The 26,832-nt window shown below is 36.5% G+C and overlaps 1 protein-coding gene across 1 annotated transcript in view; it reads right to left on the reverse strand.

The window, feature by feature from the left end:
* ASCC3 (activating signal cointegrator 1 complex subunit 3) overlaps positions 1–26,375 on the reverse strand; it is a 353,465-nt gene extending 327,090 nt beyond the window's left edge. Inside the window, exons 1-3 of the mRNA XM_042986876.1 lie at positions 26,127–26,375; positions 7,656–7,786; positions 4,824–4,974 (exon numbers count right to left, since the gene is read on the reverse strand). Of these exons, the coding sequence (XP_042842810.1) occupies positions 4,824–4,974; positions 7,656–7,745 (241 nt within the window). The 5' untranslated portion in view covers positions 7,746–7,786; positions 26,127–26,375. The remainder of the gene's footprint in view (positions 1–4,823; positions 4,975–7,655; positions 7,787–26,126) is intronic.
* Between the last annotated feature and the right edge of the window lie 457 nt (positions 26,376–26,832).

Below are 26,832 nucleotides of genomic sequence, written 5' to 3' on the forward strand. Positions count from 1 at the left end.
ATCAGAGAAGTCAAAACAACAGGTCTGTCTATGGTGAAACAATGTGAATACTGAAAAAAACTAGTTCAGTTCTGGCTGAGTCCTAATTTGTATTCAGAACAAAGTAAAAGCATTAGATCATTCTGTTCTTGCTCTGGGAGAGATTAAGTTACATAGCTGAGTAGGGAAGTGATGGGTCTTTCTAATTACCTTCCCTACATTCTTGACCCCCAATTCTAGTTTCTCTAACTACACTGTGGAAGGCTTATGAGAATTTAAAACTCTAAGTAACAGATACACATGCCTAATACATGATGCATTTTATCGACTGACACTCTCAATCCTGACCTCTTTATTTTAAAAAATGTTTGTACTTAGAGCACATAAAATATATTGACAAAAGTGTCACCACCAACAGAACATAGGTTAATATGACTATGCTTATCCTTCAAAATCCATGGAGGAGATCGCTATGTCTACAATGAGTACTTAAATTAAGGTTAAGGGCCATAATTTATGTTTTCTCTCTAAAGCTAAGTTTATCATTAAAATAATATTGAAGGGAGAATAAAATTGTAAAATGGTATGGGAATATATTAAATGTAAATCTGAGAGAAAAAAAATACTTCAAAATAACCAAAAAAAAAAAAAAAAAAAAAAAAAAAAAAAAGCTGCCACTGGTAAGACACTGTCCATCGTCAAGAGCAGAAGTACTAAAGACCACAAAGTACTATTAGTTGAATTCTCAATACTTCTCTTATTTATTGATCATCATCTGTATGTATCCATTCCACCATTGTAGGTGCTAGTATTCCATACTATAAAAAAGTATGGAATAGATGATAGTCTAATGGAACAGTATCTACTAAGATTAGAAAGGATAACAGAGGACATGAATGAAACCTAAGCCATTTCGTAGGAGATGAGGAACATCTGACCAGGTGAACACAAGGGGAAAGTTATTTTAACATATAAAAGACAGAAAAAAACAGTAAGCACTGTTCAGGAACTTAAGTCAACATTGCATATGTTAGTAGTAAAGGTTACATTTGGTAGAAAGGCAAGGAAATGAATGAAAAGGCAAATTGTTTCAATTCATAAAGAAACTTTTATTATGTCCATTCAAATGAATTTGGTCTAAAGAGTAATATGAAAATAAAAAATGAGCATTGCTTTTTACAAAGATAAGTGTAGTAAGAGTAAAGGAGTTGAGTAAGAAAGGAAAGCTGAGGCAATAGGCTTCTGCAGTAAATTAGACAAGAGATGACAAAAGCCTAAACTAAAGCAATGATAAACAATGTAGAAAGAGTGCATTTAAGAATAGCTGAAGGAATCTACCCCTGAAATCATTGTTGCACTATATGCTAACTTGGATGTAAATTTTTAAAAATTTTTAAAAGTTAAAATTAAAAAAACATGTAAAATACCATATTAAAAAAAAAAAGAATAGCTGAAAAGTTGGCTTGACAGAACATGACCTCTGACTACAAGAAAAGGAAGGAATCTAGTATTTCCATCAAGTTTCTACTTCAGGGTCTAGTCTATCTTCACCATGACTCAATCATGGGATTCAGTTAACCTTCACAGGTCTAGCACTTTACATACAAAATAACAAGACTGGACCAGATGTTCTCTGATGTTCCTTACCAGCTTAAAATACCCATTACAATGACTAGTTGATATCATAGTCTTAAACAAGTGCCTTATACTATTATGTTCAAATGAAATAGGAGTGATTATTTTTTCTTTATTCTTTTGCTCTCTTGAATACAATTATACCAAATTACCTGTGTTAAAAAGCAATATAAAAAATCACAAAAACATTTTTCCCATGAGACTAATCTTTTCAAAGTTGCTAATGTTGGGGCGCCTGGGTGGCTCAGTCGGTTGAGCGTCCGACTTCAGCTCAGGTCATGATCTCACGGTCCCGTCCGTGAGTTCAAGCCCCGCGTCAGGCTCTGTGCTGACCGCTCAGAGCCTGGAGCCTGTTTCAGATTCTGTGTCTCCCTCTCTCTCTGACCCTCCCCCGTTCATGCTCTGTCTCTCTCTGTCTCAAAAATAAATAAATGTTAAAAAAAAAATTAAAAAAAAAAAAAGTTGCTAATGTTAATTAGGCTTCCAGTATCAGCAGTATTTTTATTCAGAAAGAGTGGCTGACTCCTAGTCAACTATTAGTTTCACTAAAGCTAATACTTATTCAACTTAAACATAGCATTTAAAAGTAGACACAACAGAGCATTTGCCTAAATCCAACCCTAAGGTTTTCTCTGTCATGAAAATATTCTTTTGAGATACTATATCTCAAAATAATCAATTCCTTAAACACATCAATCAATAGATTAGTCCCTGAGTATGTATCAGAAAGTTTTGCCAACAGGTAAAACTCCTAGGATTACATTTAATGACTGATATGTAAAACAATGATTTTTGACTTGTCAGAGATACTCAGGGAAGAAATCTAAAGGGAAACCTAATTTTAAAAGATCTTAATTTCCAGGGTGCCGGGGTGGCTCAGTATGCTGATTTCGGATTAGGTCAAGGTCATGGGATAGAGCCCCATGTTGGGCTCTGGGCTGAGCATGGAACCTGCTTAAGATTCATTCATATTCTCTCTCTCTCTCTCTCTCTCTCTCCCTCTCCCTCTCCCTCTCTCTCTCTCCCCCTCCCTCCCTCCCTCCCTCTATCCCTCTCCCCTGCTCACACTCTCTAAAATAAATTAATTAATTAAATAAATCTTTAAAAAAATCTTACTTTCCACATTATTTAAATAAATAATTTAGCCATGGTACTGGATAAACTCAATATTTTAACTGTTTTTGCTGAGTGTTTTGAGTCATTTTTTCAAAAATGTTTTTGTAAGTTTTATTTATTTAGAGAGAAAAGGAGGGAGGGAGAGCATGCACAAGTGGAGGAGCAGCAGAGAGGAGAGACAGAATCCCAAGCAGACTCTGTGCTGATGGCCATCAACAGAGTCCAATGAAGGGCTCAAAGTCATAAACTGTGAGATATGACCTGAGCCAAGATCAAGAGTTGGATGCTTAGCTGACTGTGGCACCCAGACACCCCAGTATTTTGAGTCATTTTTACAACTGAACCAAAGAAGAGGAAAGACACTCTTCTACAGTTTTTGAAAAGTTCTTTAGTCAGACCACCCCCTCTCCACAATGGCCCTAACATCTCAGAAATGAAAATATCCTAAAATAGGAAGTCCCAAAGGGTTAAGACCCTGGTCAAGTTGATCTAGGTAAACTGAAGACTCTGCTTTTTGCCTCCATTTTCCAATGAATTTTAACTACCTCTTTATTTTTAAAATATAAAGTGTGAGTCTATGCCAAATGCTACCACAAATCTCATCAAAGTATGCTTTATTTCCCCTAGGCTTAAACAACAACAACAAAAAATCCTTTACTTATTAAAGCCCTTGAACTTCAGAAGATAATCTACCTATAAAAATATACATGACATTCATTTTGTACATTCACAACTTAAAACAATGACGTTAAATTTTATGTTATATTACAAACCAATGACAAATAATACATCAAAGTGTGCTATCTATGAAGAACAAATTTTAAAATTTGATGATCATAAATAAGTCAAGTATATGAGATCTAACAGAAACACCCTCCCCAAAGTTGGTGTAGGCCAGAAAACTGCCAACCAGCATATGATAAAGAACCTAAATTTTCCTCTACTAAAAAACCATCTATGAAAACCTCTTCATTTATTTATCAAGTGAATTTTAAGACCCTAAAACACACAAAGCATTATTCTAAGCACCAAGGATGAAGTGTTGAACAAGAAAAGTAAGATCCTATTCTTATGAAACTTACATCCTAGTAGCAAAACACAGGCAATAAACAAGGAACATCTCAGATAATGATAAATGTTATGGAGAAAATGTTACTGAGGTTATATGATAAAGAGTGACTGAGTAACAACTTGAGATTGGATGGTCAGCTAGGGCCTCATTAAAGACATAAGTTTTTAGTGGAGTTCAAAATAATAAGAAAAGATCTAACCACTCTAAGAGCAGGCTAAAAGAACATTCTCAACACAGGGAATAACACGTATAAAGACAGTAAAACAGGCACCAACTTGGACTGAAGAAGTGAGAAAAGGCCAGTGTCTAATGAAGCATAATTAGTGAGGACAAGGATGACTCAAGGTCAGAGAGAAAGGTGGAGGCCAGATCTCACAGGGCCAGAGTATCAGCATGAACTTTCTGGGTACAAACCTAAATTTAGAACTACAGTAGAGTTAACTATGCTTTTTAATTATCAGAGTCTAGAATGAGAGGATGAATTCCAATGAACAAACTCAGATGTTTTAATAAAGAATCATTTATTTTTTTTTTAACCTTGGAAAAGTAACCTATATTAATATATAGTATTAAAATCTCTAATTATAATTTCCTTCAAATACAATCAATTGATGAGAATATTAGTGTACAACAGGAATAGAAGCAAAGTTTAGCTTCAGTGCTGCCCCTCACTATGTGTTGATGGGCATCTATAAGAAATTGAGCTACATGGCTTTTAAGGTTCTTTCAAGCTACGTTAAAATTTTCATTTACCCTCTCCTTACCTGAAACATAATTGTGGTTTTCAAACTCTAAATTCCTATGAACCTGTCATGTTTGATTGTACACTAATTACTAATTTAATTCTGCTTCTACGACTCTATCCCAAGCTCTGAGATATATAAGAGTATCTTTCATAATTATAAATACTTGTCTGGAAACTTTAGCCTTTCGCCATATGGTATACAGTTTAAAAGGAACCTATTTTTGAACCTTACTGGTTCTATAAAACAAAATGAAACGAAACAAAACAAAACTATACCTATTTGTTTTGCAGCCTGCAATATATCTTTTAAGTCTTCATTTACACTTTGCATTTCACTCTTCTCCAGTTTTTCATTCAAAAATTTTACTATCTTCTTCCATGTAACATCCAAGTCTACAATTTGTTCATGAAGTTTAGACCGCTTCACCTGAAACAGCATAATACAGAGACACTGGTCAAAGGTTTCCTCAAAGCCATCACTTATTGCATATATTTTGCATTGTATTATACAACCTGGCACTACCAAGAATTCAAAATTGCTTTTTAACTAAGCTCCGAGAAGGAGCTTTATTTAAATGTGATTAAAAAAAAAAAATCACATTTTAAAAGGTATGTTTTTTAAATATCACATTTTAAAAGATATGTTTAATAAAAACTTTATGTTTTATAGTTTTAATCACATGAATATTCATTATGTAATTATTTTTATACAGCAAAGTAAACAAAGCAAAAAGCCCAACATCCAGGGGAACCTGGCTGCCTCAGTCAAAAACGCCATCGACTCCTGATCTGAGAGTCATGAGTTCAAGCCCCACATTGGGCTTGGAGACTACTTTGGAGGGAAAAAAAAAAAAAGATGAAAAAGTCCGATATTCAGATAATAACATTTGGTAATATCCCACACGCCTCTTTTCCATTTTTCTGCTTGTTTTTACCACAGCTTGGACCATACTGCACATAACTAGATTCCAAATGTGGGTTCACTATATTGAAATTAGTACTGTTTTCCTAAGTATGAGCCTAAAACAGTTGCGCATCCAGAAGATTCTTTTTTTTAATAAATTTTTTTTAAGTCTATTCATTTATTTATTTGGAGAGAGTGCATGTCAGTGGGGGAGGGGCAGAGAGAAAGGGAGAAAGAATTACAAGGAGGCTCCACACTGTCAGCATGGGGCCGGACATAGGGCCCAAACCCATGAACCACAAGATCATGACCTGAGCCAGAACCAAGAGCTGGACGCCCAACCGACTGACTCACCCAGGAACCCCACTGAGGAGATTCTTATCTATACATACTTTTATTCTTAAGACTATAAATCTTTCCATTCTTAAGAACTGCCATATAAAGCAATACAAATTTCACTTTACACCAGTGGCCTCCACCCAAGGATTAAACCTCATGAAGACCTCTGACCAAATGAAAAAGTAGTGGGTCAGACAGAAAACTGTAATTTTCATTTTGGTTGTACTAATGATATTGCTTAATTCGTTTTTACTCCCCTGCCTCAGTTTTCCAATTTAAAATGTTAATTTATGCTAATTAATCTGGGTTTAGGGGGAAGAAAATGGAGAAACATAGAAATAAGACTGGCCGCAAAGGTGCCTGGCTGTTTTAGCAAGAAGAGCATGCAATTCTGATCTTAGGGTCATGAGTTTGAGCCTGACCCTGGGTGTGGAGATTATGAAAATAAATAACTTAAAAAAAAAAAAAAAAAAAAAAAAGATTGGGCATAAAGTTTCAATGGGTCATAGGTATACAAAAGTTCATCTTATTTTTCCCTTTCTTTTGTATTATTGGATATATCCCAAGATAAAAAGTTATATTAAAATGAGTTTCATTAGATCTGTCACTTTTTTTCCTCAGGGAAAAAAGTGTTTAAAAGACTACAAGAATAAATGAATGACATGGAATTAGCATGTAGTCCTTATACATTTTCAGATTTTAAAATCTTGTTGTTATCTCTAATATAAAGTAACTTGTAAAAACAGCCTTGATTAGGTGAGGTGAGAAAACAATAAGTTTAAGACAGTAATATTAACTAATTGTATAGACTATAGCCTTATTTTAATTGCAACAGAAATGCAAAACAGCTCCCATTGTAAAGAAGGTCAACTGTTCTCTGTAGTAAAACTGTATCACTGCTAGAGGAAAAATCTACCTAAAGACTGTTAACAAATCTTCTCTTCCTAGTATCAATCTTTAAGTGAAGGTATTAATTGTAAAACTGTCAAAGGACCATAAGCAATAAAATTGCAACCTATTAGAAAACAATGTTAATATTCTATAATACAGTCAAACAGCAAAGTGACTGTTGTTTTTGTTTAAAAAAACAAAAAAGAACAGGGGTGCCTGGGTGGTTCAGTCGGTTCAGCGTCCGACTTCGGCTCAGGTCATGATCTCAAGGTTTGTGAGTTCGAGCCCCGCATCAGGCTCTGTGCTGACAGGTCAGGGCCTGGAGCCTGCTTCGGATTCTGTGTCTCCCTCTCTCTCTGCTCCTCCCCTGCTTACACTCTAATAAATAAAGATTTAAAAAGAAAAAAAACAAAAAACAAAAAAGAACAAACGTAGGGTCAGTTCCTTCATGTATATATTACATAGCTTACTTGTTCATATATACAGTTTATATACCTTCAGGACTATAAAGTCCACGACAAATTCAAGGACCAGACAGAAGTCAGTTATGAGACCAGGTACTGATTTTAAGACATTAATATTCTTATTTCCCATGTTCTGGTAAAGACATTATTTGTCCACTTGATAAGAATTTTACCAGAGAGAGATCCACCATAAACTCATTCAGATTACCCAGAGGTAAATTACTGAATTAAATTATTTAAAACCAAAACAACAAAAAAAACCAACCTGGCAGAAATTTAGCAACAAAAATTAACATAAGAACTCAATATCATAGTTCTGATTATTCTCTCTGACAATAGTCATAGGTGTTTAAGTATTCTTATAGGAAACAGCAGTATACCCATTCCCCTTCTTGGTATAACACCAAATAAGATAAAACTCACCATTTTAAGCACACCGAATTGAGAAAAAGAATGTCAAATATCTGCTCACTTTCTACATTTATTATGTTTTCCATTTAAAAAGTTTACCTTTAAGTCAGCCACTTCTTCATTATAATTATCTTGCTTGGTGACATTTGAAAAGGAGCGCAAAGCTCCTGTGAGACGAGGTAAAGCCATCTATTATTCAATCAGTGATCCATACAAGGAGAAACCTGAAATTGAAACAAAACAAGATGATATTTATCTTTTGGGAGGAGGCTGGAGGGGTAATCAAACTCAGCAAATTGACCTGTACAAGAGAAAAGAAAAATCAATTAGTTAAAAAGTAATTGCCACCAATGTTGAAAAATTCTCCTGACACTTTTTCTACTCACAAAGTTTTTTAATAACACATTCTCTATGGCTGAAGAAAGGAAAAAGAAATACAAAAACATTTGTTTGTGGGTATACTACAACATCCCTTCAAAATGAGCTCTACAGATTCCCAAGCACAGGCCTCCAATAGTGTATTACTATTGCCAGTCACACTGGGAGAGATGAAAGCACTTTCTCATCTTTTCTCCAATTGTGTTTTATGCTCACTGCTTTCATCTCCCATTATCTCTTGCTTTCAGAGTCTCACTGGCTTTTTCTCTTCTTGGAGTATCAAGCATGTTTCCATCTAACTGCATTTGCATTAATGGTTCCCTCTGTTTGAAATGCTTTTCTGATGTTCATATAGGTGACTCCTTGACACACACATCTTGGTTTAAGAGATACCTCCTGAGATGGGACTTTCTTCACCATTCAATCTAAGACAGAATAGCTACCCAGTTACTGTCTCTCAAAGCACAAAATTTCAATTACCCTTATAGCACTAATTAATATTTGATATTTTTTTGTTTATTTATGTGTGTCTCACCCCACAGAGTAAGCTTCATGACAAAACACAAAAAAACACAAAAAAACAAAATAAATAAACAAACAAAAAAAAACCCACCTTTATTTCAGTGATCGGTCCTAGCAAATAGAACAGTCCTGGAATATTTTTGGCATTTGATAATTATTTGGTGAATAGTAAAAGAATAAAAAATGGAGGAAAGAAGATAATGGTAACAGGGAGACTGAATAACAAGCTGGGGAAGGGAGACCTCCCAGGAAAAGAAAGGAGTCAGATGACCTGATCTAGTCTCCTTGTTGACATGCTGACAACTAAACAACTAAACCATCTGGCAAACAGACTAATAATATTTACTATGAGGGGAATCTTTATCTATGAAATACTCTTGGAGGGTTATCCTGGTTTAAGACTGCTTATTATAATAAAACTACAATCTATAGTTTCCTAAGGCATGGCTCCTTACAGAATGTCACAAAAGCTATGTAAGTTCTCAAATAGGGATGATTTTGCCTCCCGTGGGACATTTGGCAGTATCTGGGGACATTTTGAGTTCTCATAACTGGAGACTGTGGGGTACTACTGGCTTCTGGTAGGTAGAGGCCAGTGATACTGCTAAATATCCTATAATGCACAGGACAGTCTTTCCAAAACAAAGAATTATCTAGCCCAAAATGTAAAAACTACAGAGCTTATGAAATTCCATTCCAGAATCTGAAATACAGATGTTTTATAATACAGATACTTTCCACAGTTTTGAAATGTCCCACAAACCTCAATTAAGAGACTTCATTATTTTGGGCCAAAGAACACGTGTCCAACGTGGGAAGGAAAGAACCAGGGGGGCCATATAGAATACTTCAGACCACACCCTGATTCTGCTTTTCTTCTTGATCGTTTATATCCTTGAAGTTATCACAAAGTTTAATGCTTGGAAGAAATCTGAGTCTTCTGTCAGAATATATATAAAATAACTGACATGTTTAACAAAATAAGAGATAATTTATAAAACAATGAAGAATAATAAAATAAGAAATGATGAGGCAAATTTGAAAATACAACTTTTAGAAATAAAAATGTATACTTGTTAATAAACAATCAATGGATGGGTTAAATAGATTAGATACAGCGAAAGAAAAAAGTACTGACTTGGAATAAGGATCTGAAGAAATAACCCAGTATGCTATCACAAAAAGGCAAAGTATAGATTAAGAAGGACAAAGAGGAATAAGTCCAAACATATCAGTATTCACAATAAGTATAAGTGAATTAAACTTAACACTCAAAAAATTGACAGAATTACTAAACAGCAGTCAAGTGAACATTAGAGCTACACCTAAAACACAGAACAGAGAAGGTTAGATGGAATAAGATCCTCCTATAAATAAGAAGCAAAACTAACTGGTGGCTTTACCGAAAATATCAAATCAGACAAAACATACTTTAAAACAAAAGGTATTATTAACGATTAAAAGAAAAAAAAAAACCTCTCCACATAGTAATAAAAAATTATATCTAAGAAGATAAAAATTTTCAATTTGTATGCCCTGCTGAAAGAGCCTCAAAATAAATTAAAGCAAAGAGAACTCCAGGGGTGCCTGGGTGGCTCAGTCGGTTGAGCATCCAACTTCAGCTCGGGTCATGGTCTCGCAGTTCATGGATTCGAGCCCCGTGTCGGGCTCTGTGCTAACAAACAGCTCAGAGCCTGAAGCCTGCTGCAGATTCTGTATCTCTCTCTCTCTTTCTCTCTCTCTCCCCCTCTCCCCTGCTCATGCTCTGCCTCTCTCTGTCTCTCAAAAATAAATAAATGTTAGGGCGCCTGGGTGGCTCAGTCGGTTAAGCGTCCGACTTCGGCTCAGGTCATGATCTCGCGGTTCGTGAGTTCGAGCCCCGCGTCAGGCTCTGTGCTGACAGCTCAGAGCCTGGAGCCTGTTTCAGATTCTGTGTCTCCCTCTCTCTGACCCTCCCCCATTCATGCTCTGTCTCTCTCTGTCTCAAAAATAAATAAACGTTAAAAAAAAAAATTAAAAAAAAATAAATAAATGTTAAAAAAAATTAAAAAACAAAAAAGCAAATAGAACTCCAGAAGAAAGTAAAAGTCCAACATCAAAGTGAAAGTGTAATAGTTGATTATTGATAGGTCAAACCAATGCCCCTCAAAATTCAGTAAAGTTATATAGGGGATGTGAGCAGTGAAATTAGTAAGTTTAATTTAATGAACATATACAGAAATCTGTACCTAATGATCAGAAAATACATATTTTTCACAAGTTCCTTTGTAAAAGTTTAAAACGGTCTGTGCATATTAGGCTATAAAGCAAATCTCAACAAATTTCAAAAAGTAAGTATCATATAGATTAGGGGTCAACAAATTTTTCCTGAAGAGAGAGTAAATATTTTAGATTTGGAAGGCCACATGCAGTCTTTGTCACATATTTTGGAGTTTTTTTTTGTTTTAAACACTCAAAAAGTACAAAACTATTACTGGGCTCAGGGTGACCAAATGAGTTTGCTGACAACTAATGTAGGTCATATTTTCTGAGTAAAATACAATTAGATTAGAAATCAGAAACAAAAAAGATAAAGTAAAAAAACACAAATGATTGCATTGCAAATCAATAAGGAAATGGTATGAAAATGGCTGGGAGAAAAAAATGGTTGGATGCCCTATATCACATTGAATAATTTTAATCACAAAAATGACCCAATTTGAGAATAAATACCCTAGCTAGCTGACTTTAAATTTCAACTACTCATTGGGAATGTATTTAGTTAGGAGAGATGATTCAGGGAATCACATCAGGATTTTTCTAACACTTGAGTAAGTATTTTCTGGAGTGTTTGGATGAAGAAATGAAAGCAAGCGTCAATAGACAGCATGGAACAGAGATTCTCAAACTTCAGTATGTTTCAAAGTCACCTAGTGCAGGTGACTTCTAAAACTGGGCCCTGTCACTCTACTTCTTACCTCCAATTTTCTGATTCAGTAGATCAGATATCACTGAGATGTGGCACAAGAATTTTACACTTTCCAACAAGTTCAGATCAAGGACCACACTTTGAGAACTGTCACAAGAATATTATCTCACATTTTTTTTTTTTTTTTTTTTACTGTTTATTTGTGACAGAGAGTCAGAATGTGTGCACAGGAGGGGCAGAGAGAGGGAGACACAGAATCCAAAGCAGGCTCCAGGCTCTGAGCTGTCAGCACAGAACCAAACACAGGGCTCAAACTCATGAACAGTGAGATCATGACCCACTGAGCCACCCAAGCACCCTTTATCTTTTATTCTTAAATCACCATTAAATTTTGTCTCAAATCAATAGTGATCAAAGAGTCTCCACCTACTAAGAATTCAGTGACCTGCGTTTACGTGCACAATATGCCTCCTAAGGAAGGAGCCTTTCTCAACAGTAATCTGTGAGAGAATTAAGTCTTACCCAATGTGAATTGGGTGACTTTTTTCTCAACTCTCCCAGGGATGGAACATAGTTACTATTATCTATTCATGAGAAGTAAGGCATACAACATGACTTAGAGTACCGGGATTTAATTTCTCTATCTGGGTTAAGAGACTGTAATGACAGGCATTCTATTCATGATTGACATTAACCTTGAAGTCTTTAAAGAAAGGTGCTGATAGTAAACTGAATATATTCTGCTTCAGAACCTGCCTTTTACCACTCAAGTTAGTGCTTTCCAAATGCAACACCATAACAAAAGACATGTGATACATGTAATATTTTGCCTCTGTCATATTTTATGAATAAATGGGGTATTTGGGACTACTACTTCCATCATTTTGACATAACCAATGGTAATCTCCTGAATTCCCTGCCCCTCTCTAAAAACAGCAGGGCATAAAAATAAAAATGGATAAAGTCTAATTCATAAACCTAACAAATTCTAACAAACAAAATAATACACCCAATCTCTAAGAAGAGATCTAACAGTAGAGCCTGGTAATGAGGTCACACTGTTGTTACACACTACACTAACAGGAAACTTTACAGCTCCCTGAGCTCTCATCAAATTGATAAATATTAATTAAACTTGTCAAGAAAATGAAGCACTTGATTTTCTAATTTGGTTTTTATGGTTCTCCTTCGTCAGGTTGAATACTAACACTTTAAAAATGTAATAGCTCATTTGCTCATGATCACCTGTAAATCATTTATTCACAAATATTTGAGTTTCTCCTATTTACCAGGAACTATGTTAGACACTGGGTATAAATAAGATTTACAGAACTCTGTTCTTTAAAACTCACTGGACTCTGTACCAGTAAAACGACTACTAACACTTAAGGGTGTTGGAAATGTATAAAGGTCAGAATGAGAAAACAAATTTTACATCTTTGATTATTTAATCAGCAAATATCTATAGATCACCTACTATATACATTAGACACATTGTGAGTCTCTAAAGATTAAAAAAAAAAAAAACATTTTGGGTTATGACTGCACTTGCCCTGGATAACACGTTTACAGTATGGTTAAGAAGGGTTACAATAATTATGCAGGTATAACTATAGGAAGACAGAGGTGGAACATCTAACAGAGTGGGAAAGAAGGTAGATAAAGATGGAAGTTGAGATTTATAGGACTTTAATGAGCTGGCCTGGTAGAGAAAAAAAGGTAAAGGTATGAAGGAGAAAACTAAAATAATAGACTTAGACTTACTCTTTAAAAAAAAAATCTATATAGGGTGCCTGGGTCAGTGGGTTAGGCATCCGACTCTTGATTTTGGCTCAGGTCATGATCTCAGAGTTCATGAGTTTGACCCCTGCATGGGGCTCTGAACTGACAGCATGGAGACTGCTTGGGATTCTCTCTCCCTCTCTCTCTGCCCCTCCCCCACTCAGGTGTGCACAGGCTTGCTCACTCTCAAAATAAATACACTTTAAAATAATAATAAAAATGTAAAAACCTATATAATGTACAATTGGTCACTCATGAAGAATAAAGATGTAAGCAGAGACCCAACACCATGTCTCAATTTAAGCATTTTTTAAATAAAGTTTATGACTTTGAGAAAGAAATAGAGAATGCACAAGCGGGGGAGAGGCATGAGGAGAGAGGGAATCCCAACACAGGGCTTGAACACACAAACCATGAGATCACGATCTGAGCCAAAATAAAAAACTGGACACTTAACTGCCTGAGCCACCTAGGTGCCCTTCAATTTAAGCGCTTTTTATCTTGACAGAGTCATGGAAAAGAAATTTAACATATTGTAGAAAATTATTCAGATGTAAGTCTGGTGAACAGTTTAAAGGCAGAGTCAACTGGAGACAAGCAAACCAGTTAGAAAGTTATTTCTTACAATACACCAGGTGAAAGATAAAGAGGGTGGAATTGAGGCAAGGAAAAGCAGAAAAAGATGGACTTAAGATATACTTATATTTGAGAGACAGGATGGGTGGGATAGGCTGTGAAGAGGAAGAGGAAAGGAGCAGAACACCTAAATTTCAGGTTTAGGAGAGAAAGAATAGTGGCACATGGATGTATAGATAGCATACAGGAAGAAGAAAGATGACTGATTCTGTTTTGGAAAGTTTTGATCGTGGCCATCAAGTGGGATAAACAGTTTTGGATGCCCTACTAGAGGTGTGGGCTGGAAATAGAGAATTTAGTGTTGTCACGTCAAGGCAGTTTAAACCGTAAGTGAACACATTCCTTTAAGTCCGACATAAATACGCCTGTGGACCCTCTCCCTGAGAAAAGAGACATACACACAATATAAATATTTTGTACTTCATTTCAGAAGCTACATGAATGCCATGAAACCCATCCACGTGCACCTCTAAAAACCTAAGAGTAGACAGTAGAGGGCTAAGAACAGAGTCCTAAGAAAGAGATCAACAAAGAGCTGTCCTATGAAGAAAGTGTTATCACAAGAGAACAGAGTATTTCAAATGCTGTTACAGAGTTCACAGTACTTGGCCATTCTCAGGTTTTAGATGACTTTAGCACACATAGTTTCCAAAAAACTGGGGAGAATGCAAATTTCACTGGGTTGAAGGATAAATGAGAGGGAGAAAATGAGGAAATAAAATGGGTACAAGCTATTTTTTCAAGGAACCTGGCCCAGAAGAAAGGGCAAGAAATAGTAAAATACATGGGTCAAGATTTTGAAAATACAGGACAGAGCTGAGTAAAATCAAATAATCAGGGGAGAGAAAGTAGAGAGGGGGAAAGACTGAATAATCAAAAGAAAGGCTATGACTAAGGGAGTAGAGTCTCTGAGAAAATAGAGAATGAGAACAAAAGTATGGGTCTTGAGATAAGACACGCTAGAAGGAGGGAGATGCATGGAAGTGCAGATAGATTTGTAACATGGTGAAGCAGAAATGAATGGGGAGAGAAAAAGGTGGTGAAAGGAAGTTCTACTAAAAGTACTTATTTTCTTTGAGATCTGCTGAAACTATTCAAAAGATGATGAGAAAACAATTTTGAAGACAGGCAAAAGTCTGACCTCACACCAATGATAAGATAGGAAATTGATTAACCATAAAAAGATTTTTCAGGAAGCATTGAATATTCAGTTTATACTGAAAAAACACAAATTTAGGGTGGCAACAATCTGGCAAGGGAACAAAAGGTTGGTATAATCCAGGGTTAAAGTTTTATAACAAAAGGGCAATAAGAGGACAATGGTGCCTAAATGATGAGAATAATTATGTTCTGGATTTGAGGCCCAAACAAAAGGAAAAAACATTCAAGTTGGAGGTCTTAAAGATATATCATAATGTTTATGGTTAAAATTTCTGATTTATAAGACTACAGCAAATGCACATGAAGATAAACTGTCCTATGTAGCAGTTGTTACCTCAGTAATTTTTATTCCACATTTAGTGTGACGTACTAAATGGCAAATGAATACATGAAAAATTCCTTTAATAATAAATATTAACACCTTAGCATATAAACACTAAAACCCAAAAGATTTTTACGGCCAGAAGTACCCATATGTGATTATCTGAATCTTTACAATGTTGATTAGATATATGTACAGATAAAAAGAAAAGGTCTTGAAGTCAAGTTAACTGCTCTTTTAAACATTCAAAAGGTGGGGGGGGGGGGGAGGAACCTGACAGTAATATATTTCCCTTTGTGAAATGATACTGACCAATAACCACTGGGCTAGAATTCTAGTACACATTATTCTGAAGTACCACAAAGAAAGTTTTACGATCCTTTATTTTAAATCTGTTTCTAAACTCTAAATGGGGTTTAAAATTACTGCTTGGCAGTAATTTTAGGAAAATATAGTTACTGTAGTTTTCATTATAAACAAATAACAAAATCTCCACCATAGCCAAACTATATTTCCTAAAGAATGTAAAGTCCGCAATTAGTTGCTGGCAATCATAGATACTAGGGAATTATTAGAGGGGAAAAAAAAAGAGTGATATAATGTAGGTAAGGGATAAAAACACTGGAATGATGGGTAGGTTGTGAATGGAATAAAAATGAGAATTTAAGATTTCAATACCTAAAATAGAATTATATGCCCACAGGCCAAATCTTGAAAAATAAACTGAAGTATTTACATTTTACTTCTAAAAAGTGAGTTGTTAAAAAATTAACACAGTCAAGATCAGAATTCAGACATCAGCCTTCATAGATATATTACATATATACATAATCCTCTATTATGCCATTTCAAAAGGGGGTAATTTTTCACAGTACCCTCTAAAAAAAGATTTCTGCCTTTTCTTTAATTGTACATTATTGCCATCAATTAGTTAATAGAGTCCCATCATGGGCACATTTACTTATTTGAATCAACCATATAAAACAGGCCAAATAAAAGGTATAGACACACCAAAACAATAATACTGGAGATTCTGTCCACTATTTCACACACTGAATAGCTAGCTGCTCCAGAGTAAATGGAGGATGAGCAACAAAAACAGGAAGTTCCCTTCATCCATCCGTTTCAATCACCATATGCATCTCAAACCGTGAGCATCTTGCCGCATTGCATGACTCCAATATTTGAAAACCATGTTTTCTTCTTAAAAATATATATACAACATTGCCATTAAGCACAAACCAACTTTTTCACCTAGTTCATCGGAAGATACTGGTATGTTCCAAGTCTGGAGAAAAGACATGGTGGCACACAACACACTAAGACAGTGTGTTTTGATGACTTATGTCCAACTGAAGGATTTTCAAAAGCAATTTTAACTGTTCCTAATTTCTATCCAAGAAGTTCACTTTATATCCTAATTCATTCTTAAACAAGAAGCAACTGTTCTTCAATAGTTTCCAATCAAATCAGAAATCACACGTTGGGGGCGCCTGTGTGGCTCAGTCGGTTGAGTGTCTGACTTCGGCTCAGGTCATGACCTCGCAGTTCCTGAGTTCAAGCCCCGCGTCGGGCTCTGTGCTGACGGCTCAGAGTCTGGAGCCTGCTTTGGATTCTGTGTCTCCCTCTCACTCTGCCCCTTCCCTGCTCATGCTCTGTCTCTCTCTGTCTCTCAAAAATAAATGAACATTAAAAAAAAAAAAAAATCACATGTGGATCATGGAGAACAGAGAAAGCAAGGGGGAAATAAATATGTGTGTGTATACTTTTAATATAAATCAACACACATAATGGTTTGTTAAAAATGAGATTTATGTAAGGTTCATACTCTAATTTACCTCCCCCAACTAACTACTTGTATTAACCCCAGGTTTCCCAACCTAGAAGGAATGGGCCTAATTAGGCTCATTAACTATAAACTAAATAGCCTTTATATTATAGGAGATCCCCATAATTACATTAATTTTACTTTTTAAGGATAAGGAAAGCTTTCCTTTAAAGGCCCTTGAAAAAACAAGTATCTTGATTAACATATCAGCACTGATTAAGAACAAGAATAGTCAGGGGCACCTGGCTGGCTCAGTCGGTTCAGCATCCGACTTCGGCTCAGGTCATGGTCCCCGGTTTGTGGGTCGAGACTGACGTCAGGCTGTGTGCTGACAGCTCAGAGCCTGGAGACTGCTTCAGATTCTGTGTCTCCTCCTCTCTCTGCCCCTCTCATGCTCATGTTCTGTCTCTCACTCTCTCTCAATAATAAATAAACATTGGAAAAAAAAAAAAAAAAGAACAAGAGTTCTTAGAAAGAGTTCTTAGAAAGAACATCCCACAAATACCAAACAAGTACACATATTACTCTAGAGAACACATGGAACAGAAACCCAACAGTCAAAAGGTCCTGGTTCAGATTATCTGAGAAAGGCAGAATCTTCATTCCACCCTAATCTATGGGCTTCTGGAAGACAGACCCAAATAATTTGTCTGTCCCTTAATAAGACCTGAATTCACCAAACCACAACTCTTAGTGATGCTCTGGTGATGCTCTAGAACCAGCGTTAGCTATGTAGAGAGAATGGATTTTCCAGACCTTATACTTATTCCTCTGTATCACAATTATATGGAGCACCATTGCATTACTGAATACGAGCTCCTTTTGGAAATCTGACTCAAGTTTTATTATACCCAAACAACTAGGATTATCCACTCCAAATCCAAAAAATATTTATCAAAGGGTACAATGACCTTAATCTTTACTTATTATTGTTCTGTGCATAGTAGAGGATATTCTTAAATAGCCCTAACATTGACATTATATAAAAGAAGTTGGCACACACTCAATACCCCTCTTTCTCAAGTAGAGAAAATACTAAAATGAGGACTCAAATGAATTTATATGGTAAACAAAAAATATAAAAACAGAAAAGCAAATCACTAACACACTGGGCATTATGAATTAGAACAAATACATAGAGAGCAAAAATTCTATAGTGTTACTACACTGCATCTAATATATATGCTTTATTTAACATTCGGTCTAAATTGTTTGTTTCAGTATTTATGAATAAAAACTTAAATACTAATGGAAAAAAACAAAAACAAAATAGGGCATCGTCTTCCACTTTCTGTTATATCAGTCAGAAACGTGCCCTAACAAATATAGTCTACAAGAATGTTTTCTTCTGTCCCTTATTTTGAGTTGAACCATCACTTCCCTATGAGACTTCATCCTCTGCTACTCACAGCTTCATAAACTGAAAAAGTGTTTGAAAGGGTTAGGCCCATTAGTTCTCATACTTTATATTCTAACTTCTAAACCACTTTCCTAACAATAAATTATACATACTACAATTGAGAGGAAAAACAGGTTTTCATAATGATACCCTTTACCTTTTTTAAATCTACTGAAACACCATGCTTCAAAAAGCATTAGAAACATGAAATTCACTCTGATGTTTTAAAAATTATAGCATGTGACCTTAAATTTTTAAATAGTAATGTAATCATTTCTCTAAAGATTGCTGGTTAACAATTTTTACAGTGAAGACACTAGGGAAATCATGGTATCTGCTGACTTTTTAATAAAAATGACATCTGTATCGGTTGAACATGTTTTTCAATGTTTTATAAAAATTTCCACATAAGTATAGACCATAAAATAATTGATTACTGAGTACTGGATGTTGCTTTCTGATTGTAAATGTACTTTTACATTTGGAGAAATATTTGGAGAAATATTTGAAGTAAACTTTTTAAAAGTTTAAAGGGGACAAGATGAACACAATGTAAAAGATTATACAAGCCCACTGCAGCAGCACACCTTAATTGTAGCAGATCATTTGTAAAGGCAGCTGCAAAAACTTGGGAAACACCAGGCTCATCATGTGAAAAAGTAAAGTGGTAATCTAATTAAGGAAGACTGAAATCTAATCAATTTTCACAACCATCTGAACAACAACAACAAAAAAGGTGTTAACTAAAGTGTTCTTTATCCCACTTTTTATTCAACACTGATAAAAATATATAGCATCTGTTGAAAATACTTTTATCCATTCATTAGTTCAAGAAAAATTTATTCAGTGGACATACAGTGGTAAATTGCTGAAGTGAAATTGTCCCCTCTCTCATTAATACTTTCTTCTCTTTTGGATCATTTCTGAAGCCTAAAAATATGCTATGGGGGCTTCCATATTTAAAACCTAACCGACTCCACAGCCCTCTCCCATTAATACCCTACGTTTTTTTTAGCTTATCTGCAATAAAAATGCCACTCCAATCAAACCAACCTCCACTGTTACACCAAAAGAGCTATTAACGTCACAATAACCTCAACACTGTCAAATTCAATGTTACTTCTCAGTCCTTATTTAATCCTTGTCAGTTTTTGACGCAGCCCTTCTAGATACAGTGGCTTCACTTGGTATTTAGGACACCAGTATCTCTTGTTTTTTCTCCAGCAATACTGGCACTTTTTTGTCCTGTTGGTTCCTCCTCATCCTCCTTTAAACATTGCTGTGCCTCAAGATCAGAGAGCTCAGACCCCATTCTCCAGCTACGCTGGAGATCCCATTCAGGGGATCCCATCCAGTCTCAAGACTTTAAGTATCATTTATATCCTAATTCCAAATTCTTATCTCCATTCTCTATATCTCACCTGTACTCCAGATTTGCATACCCACTACCTCTTCCACATCTCCACCTGGATGTCTAATAGGTTAACTCAAACTTAAAAATGTCAAAATTGATCTCCTGCTGCAAATCTCCTCCTGTGGTCACATCACTTGAATAAATCACAACTCCATTCTGCCTGTTGCTCAGGCCAAAAAAACTTGTAGTTATACTTTACTCCATTCAATTCATCAGCAAATTCTCCCAACTCTTCCTTCAAAATATATTCAGAATCTGACCACTTCTCACCATTACCCTATAAGACTACCTATAGTCTACCCTACAGACTATTACAATTGCCTAGTCTCCCTGTTTTCATCCTTACTCTCTAACAATTTAATTTCCACACATAAACAAGAATCATTCTTCCCAAAAACAGGTAACATTTGTGGCTCCCCTCTGTTCAAAACCCTCCAAAGGTTTCACATATCTCTGCATAAACTTCAAAATGCTTAAAGAACTTGGCCTTCTCCTATGCTTTGATCTCCTATAACCCTCCTCCTTGCTCATGCTGGGGCATCCACACCTGCCTTCCTTCCAGTGATATAAACTGTAACAAGTAGATCCCCCTGCATAAGCACTCCTCTCCCACAGGCCACATAGGTAGCTCCTTCATTTCCTCAGGTCTTTGCTCAAATGTCTCTTTACCAGAGAAGCCTCCTCTGACCACCTTATAGCACCTCTTCCTTGATCCTTCTCTTGCATCCAACTCACTTTACTTCGTGGTACCTAACACATAACAATGTTGACTGTGTTATTTGTTAACTTCACCCAATAGAATATGAGCCCCATGAGGGTGGGAACATTGTTTTGTTCACTGCAGTATCCACACCACCTAAAATAGTGTTTGGGGTACAGCAAGTTCTCAATAACTATTTGTTTAATGGATGAATGGATGAACTGACAGAAAAGATAAAGGGAGGTACAAAGCGACCACAAAAAAAGGGCAGTATTTACAGGTCTGGTATATATCTATGTGTGTATATACACACACACATATACATACATATATATATATATATATATTAATGTTTACATCTTTATTTCAAGACCTCAAAAATATTTTTCATATAAATTATTTAATTAATTTTAGTCCTTAAGAAGAGACAAGATAGTTTACAAACTAGTAAGTTTTCTCACAAACAGAAGAAATAAAATCTAACATGATTTATTCAACTCATGATGCCATCCTTCTCAAAGAACTCAAGAACTTATACATGCAGAAATTTAATTCTGAAATTAATATTTGGGTATTTTCTAAATCTCAAGCTAAAAAAGCACAAAACAAAAAGGAATGGTAAAAGTTGACAGTTGCTAGAAAACCTAGGGTAAGAACAGGCTCAGAAGGAAAACCTCAGAAGAATGTACAAACAGCTTTCACTCACCTGATATCTCTTAACTAGAATTTCTATTATATCCAGGTTGGATAGACTATGGTGAGCAAAATCAATCTGGCACCTATCCTTGTGAAGCTCACAGTCTAGTGAAGACAGGCTGATTAAACAAGCTATCTCAATACAAAATAAGACTTCTATTTTAAAAGGGGGCAGTAAAGAGTTTACCAGAACACAGAGCAGGTACATCTAACCTAGCAAGAAAGGAAGCGGGGAAAGAGAAGCAGGTTTCTTATATTGACACTTCAAGGATGAAGAGTCAGCCAGGTAAACAGGGCAACATAGAGAGTAAGAATACTTCACGTTCCAGGAACAAAAAGATGACCCAGTGTAGTGGTCAAGGAATAATGTGACAAGAAATGGAGCTGGAGGAAGAGCAATCAGGTCATGAAGGGCCATTTAAGTCATGCTGTTTAGAAATCATTCTGACAGTAAAAGAAATCTCCAAGCGAGTTTTGACTCGAGCTGTGTTTAATAAGAGTTACTACAACTGCAGTAAAGGGAATAGACCACAAAAAGACAAGACCAGAAGTAGAAAGATACCAGGGACTGTGGCAGTAATGCAGAAAAAAGATGAAGGCTTGAAGGGTTCCTAAACTGAAATACTAGTAGTGATTCAGAGAAAAGTGGATAAATCCAAGTGTTTAAGTCAAATCTATTTGGCTTACTCTAATTATCTGTGTTTGTGGTGGGGGAAGAGGGGTGGATGGGAGGGGATGCAAAGTCCAAGACTGACTTCCACAATTATAGATCAGGTTCACAATACAATTAATACTGAACTAGGGAAAAGTTAATAGTAATTATAGTAATATCACAAGTTCAATCCCAACCAAGTTGAGTTTGAGATATCTGTATGACATTCAAGTAGAAATGGTCAGTAGGAATTGAATACTCAGGTGAAGAGTTCAGGACTGAGGTCTGCTTTCAGGATATAAAAATGAAAATTATCAGGAATACAATAGGAATAGTTAAAAATCACCTAAGGATCTGTGAAGAGTAAGAAGATGGCAGCGGTAGAACAGAAGCCTTTAAAGAATAAATGGGTGGAAAAGCTTGACAGAGGAAATTATGACTAGTAGAAGGCCAATAAAGGCCAAGGAAACACCAGAATATAGTGTTTCTGAAACAAAGCAGAGAGTTTTAAGAAAGAGGTATGGTCAACCATTATCAAATGCGATCAAGAAACATGGCAAAATGTCCACTGGATTTAGAATTTCAATAATATTCTTCCAGTGTTCTGTTTCTAATAAATACAAAAAGAGCTCTGAAAAACTGGAGTTAAATCAGTCATTTTGCAAAGCTGTTGGGGAACAGCTATTTTTTCCCCAAACTAACACCAAAATCAGTGACTAGGGATAGCAACTTTTTCACTTTCTAAATCAGTGACAAAGCCTCTGCTTTACTTCAAGTTGACCAGGACAGCACTCACTGGTATTAGTATTTTTCCTCACCTCAAGTCAATTCACTCAACAGTCTCACAAAGCCAGCATCTTGACAGTCGTTTCCAAGACTGCAGTAGTGTATGTCTTGCTTTTCTCCAATATCTTGCATGGGTCTTAGCCTATACCAAGGAACTCTGAGAATATATACTCAGAGCATTAATTTGTGACTCTTTCTAGAAGTAATCTTTAGGTTATCCCTTGTGTCCCCATCTCCAGGGTACAGACAACACTAATATTTTGCAAAGCTTCCTTCACTCTTAAAAGAATGCTTCTTAGCTACACAGAACTGAGTAACTTGGTAGTCACTGAATTAATTTCAAAATAACTAGCAACTGTTTAACAATACTGGGAAACATTAAAACTGCCTCTCTACTCCATAGTCCTGACACTAATTCCCTCCCTTCTTTTGAAGTTCTGCTTTAATAGGACAGAATAGAAAATTAAGAGGCTTTTGAATTCATATGGTTTAATGCAGAAGTTTCCAATATGAACTGGTTGTATTGGAATCACTGGGGAGTTACCTGAAAAGACATTTCTAGACACCATCCCCAGAAATTTTGATTCAGTAATGTTAAGAATCTTTGGTTTAGTTATTAAATAACTATGTGTGAACTTTATCTCCTTCAAATATAAATATTTCTCAGCAATTAGCTTATTAAAACATATTCTGAGAATGTTTACTGTTACCAAAAATTACTTTACTACGTTCTTATGTACCTGTTCTAAATTCCACCCTTATTTTCCACGTCAGCTTCAAACTTTTAATAACAAATGCACTTCCTAACAATTCTCTCTGAAGAGTGAATCACAGAAGTGGAGGTAGACAAGCCCCAAACTCCTAAACCAGAAAGATAAAATAGGACTCTATTTTAATTTACAAAGGTTTCCAAGAGTTAAGTCTGTTCAAGTTATAATGAGGAGAGGCAAAATGACATAGTAGGAACAAACTAAAATAAAAATAATGAGAACTGAGTTCAGATGTCAATTTTTGTTTGATGATAAAAAATCAGCTCACTTCTCTGGGTATCAACTTTCTGATTAACGAAATAAAGAGGGGCTTCAAAGTGACTTTTTATGCCCCTTTCAGGTCGAATGACCTGATTAAATTGAAATATTCAAAGATGGATTGAACTGCATTAAATCTGAATAATAGAGTTTCATAAATAAAACAGCCTCTATAACTGATTATCATAACAGCAGAAAAATGAAACTGAACACCCATCAGGCACACTCAAACATGCTCCCTTGCTCATCTATATGCAAAGTGAGGACTTAAATGAGATGGTACATGTTGAATGAATAAACATTTATATAGGAACATCTACTATGAGCTGGGCATTATACAAGAAATAAGATCTAGTACCTACTTTAAAAAACTTTATAGAAGGAGATAGACACATAACACCTACCTTCTCACAATTACTAACTACGTAAGATACCTTTCCTCCTTGGTAATTATGCATTTTTTCTTTCCATAAATGTTTATGTTTGTTAAAATTTCAATTTCAGGTAGATATCTTCTCAAAGTTGAAAACTGTGCCGTATTTATATGAAGACATACATTGCACTGAAAGGGCTTACGCTAACTACCTCCCCAACGAAGGTACTATGGGACAAAAAATTTTCTTGTCAATAAGTACCATACATGTTTCTGATGAATATGCTTTGTGTGCAGAATTCTTATGAATTATGAGTCATTAACACATAGGAGATCCAATGTGGCCAATGTAAAAACTGGAAAAATAAAATCTTTCTTTTCAGGTAGAAACTGATTTCCAATTGTGAACTTTGTATTTAAGCCAACTCGGCAAAAAGAAAAAATCACTCTCTTAACTGGCAAAACATTGGTATGTATACTCTCATTTTGATCAAAGAAAAATCAGTCATGCCGTTCAAGGACAATAATCTGCCCCTCCTTAGATGCCAGTTACATGTAAACATTAACAATAACTTATTCTCATGAAAAGCTTTATTTTGGTCCACTAGAGATCCACGACATGAAAAGGAATCCTAGTTAAGATCCTCTATTAAACTTTCCATAGAAAGTTCCGAATTACAGACACTGTATCTCTCTTGATTTCCTAGGCCTAGCACAGTGCCTGGCACATATGAATGAATGAAATGATAAAAGAAAACTGTTCAGCAGGGATCAAGAAGGCTAAGTCATGAAAAATTCATTCAAATAAAATTATATAGCCTATGCTTAATTGGCATCTCTAAGAGCACTCTTCTTATGTGAGACTATTATTACAGCCGTCATTAAAAATAAAAGATGAACAGAAGTTCAATGCAGAGTAGAATCAATAGCTGAATTCTTAACTTTTCCTAACACTCCAAAAATGAGAAAAAAAAAATATTTCAATCCATGAAACATGAAATCTAGTGATGGAGATACTGGCTATTCAATCTAACCTTACTTGTAAAAAGAAAACATGATCACTAGTTGGAGTGAACACGTGATACCAATCACATCAAACTTTGTTACTGCTAAAATTATGCTTCTTTTAAAAAACCAAACAACAGCAGATTACACGAACACACTCCATTCAATGAAGAAGTTAATTTATGATTAAAAGACTTATTTATTTTATTTATTTTTTTAATATGAAATTTATTGTCAAATTGGTTTCCATACAACACCCAGTGCTCATCCCAACAGGTGCCCTCAATACCCATCACCCCCTCCCATCCACCGCCCTATCAACCCTCAGATTGTTCTCAGTTTTTAAGAGACTTTTATGGTTTGGCTCCCTCCCTTTTTTTTTTTCTTCCCCTCCCCCATGGTCTTAAGTTTAAAAGACTTTTTAATACAACTTACAACTGCCCACGTACTCACAACACGTCCCTTACACGCGCACACACACACATTTACTTATTTCAAAATGAACATTCTAGACTCGTCGACTGCACCCTCAATTCACCATGGTCAACACCCTACCCAGACTATTTACTTTTCAGTGTGAGGGTAAAAAATACAAAGCAGATTTTTCTCTTAAAAAGCTCTATGAAGTAAACGAAAAAAGTTACCACGGCTTTGTACCGGAGGTGGGGGGGGGGGGGGGAACTAAAGGAAACAAATTACGCACAGGAAAGAAAAACCTCCCCATCTGGTCATCACCTAGTGGTCTAACACCTGTACAATATACGGCTAGGGTGATTTTTTGATCACCACCCCCACCTAGAAACTCCAAAGTGGACGAGACTGTCGGAAACCAGGGATACGACTTCAGGCCCCGAGGGGGGATGACAGCTCGTGGCTTCCCTCCGAGACCCGAGGGGGCTGTCCCGTAGCGTCGTCCGCCCCCAAGTCCCTGCCTCCCGCCACCTGCCCTCCCCTTCCCACCTCCAGCTCCATCTCCTCACCTTTCGGCCCCAGCTCACGCGCTTCCCATCACTCGGTCAGCTCCTACCTCCGCGCCTACCTCCCTTTCGTTTTCATTTTTACTTCCCACGCCGGGTGGGGAGCGAAGAGAGCTGAAGATTCCGGTGGGCAACTGCACCGTTTTGCCTTCTTCCGCACCTCAACCTGGGCTCGCCGGGGTCGCTCCCACTAGAAGAGTACAGAGCCCCGACCACCAGACAGACCTACAAACCCGGCGAGGAGGAAGGGGGCGGAGCAGGCGCGGACCTACACGTCACCCGCCCGGCAGCGGCGCCAGCGTCGGCACGTCAGCTCCCTCCTGCCCCACCCCGTCCGCGTGCGCGCCGCCGCCCCGCCTCCTGCCCGCAGAGCTGCGAGAAAGACCCAGCCGGCGCCGAGGGCGCGCCCCCAAACGGGCACGGGCGCGGACGCCCGCGTTCCCAGGACTCCTTGGTCAGGTGGGTGTCCTTACAGGGCCGGACCTGCAGCCTCTCGCTCACCATCTCAGAGCCTTTCTTTGCAATTACTTGAGTTCGCTGCGTCTTTTCCCTGATTCTTCTCCCTAAGATGAAGACAAAGAAGTAATAATTCCTATTAAGATACAGGAGGGAAGAGCAGTATGAGGAACCGGGTAATTGCCATCTTCTTCACCAGCCAGAGCTCCCGGCTACTGGACACTTTATATACGGTTCCCTGGACTCAGGTTCG

This window comes from Panthera tigris, chromosome B2, assembly GCF_018350195.1.
Source record: "Panthera tigris isolate Pti1 chromosome B2, P.tigris_Pti1_mat1.1, whole genome shotgun sequence".
Lineage (NCBI taxonomy): Eukaryota > Metazoa > Chordata > Mammalia > Carnivora > Felidae > Panthera > Panthera tigris.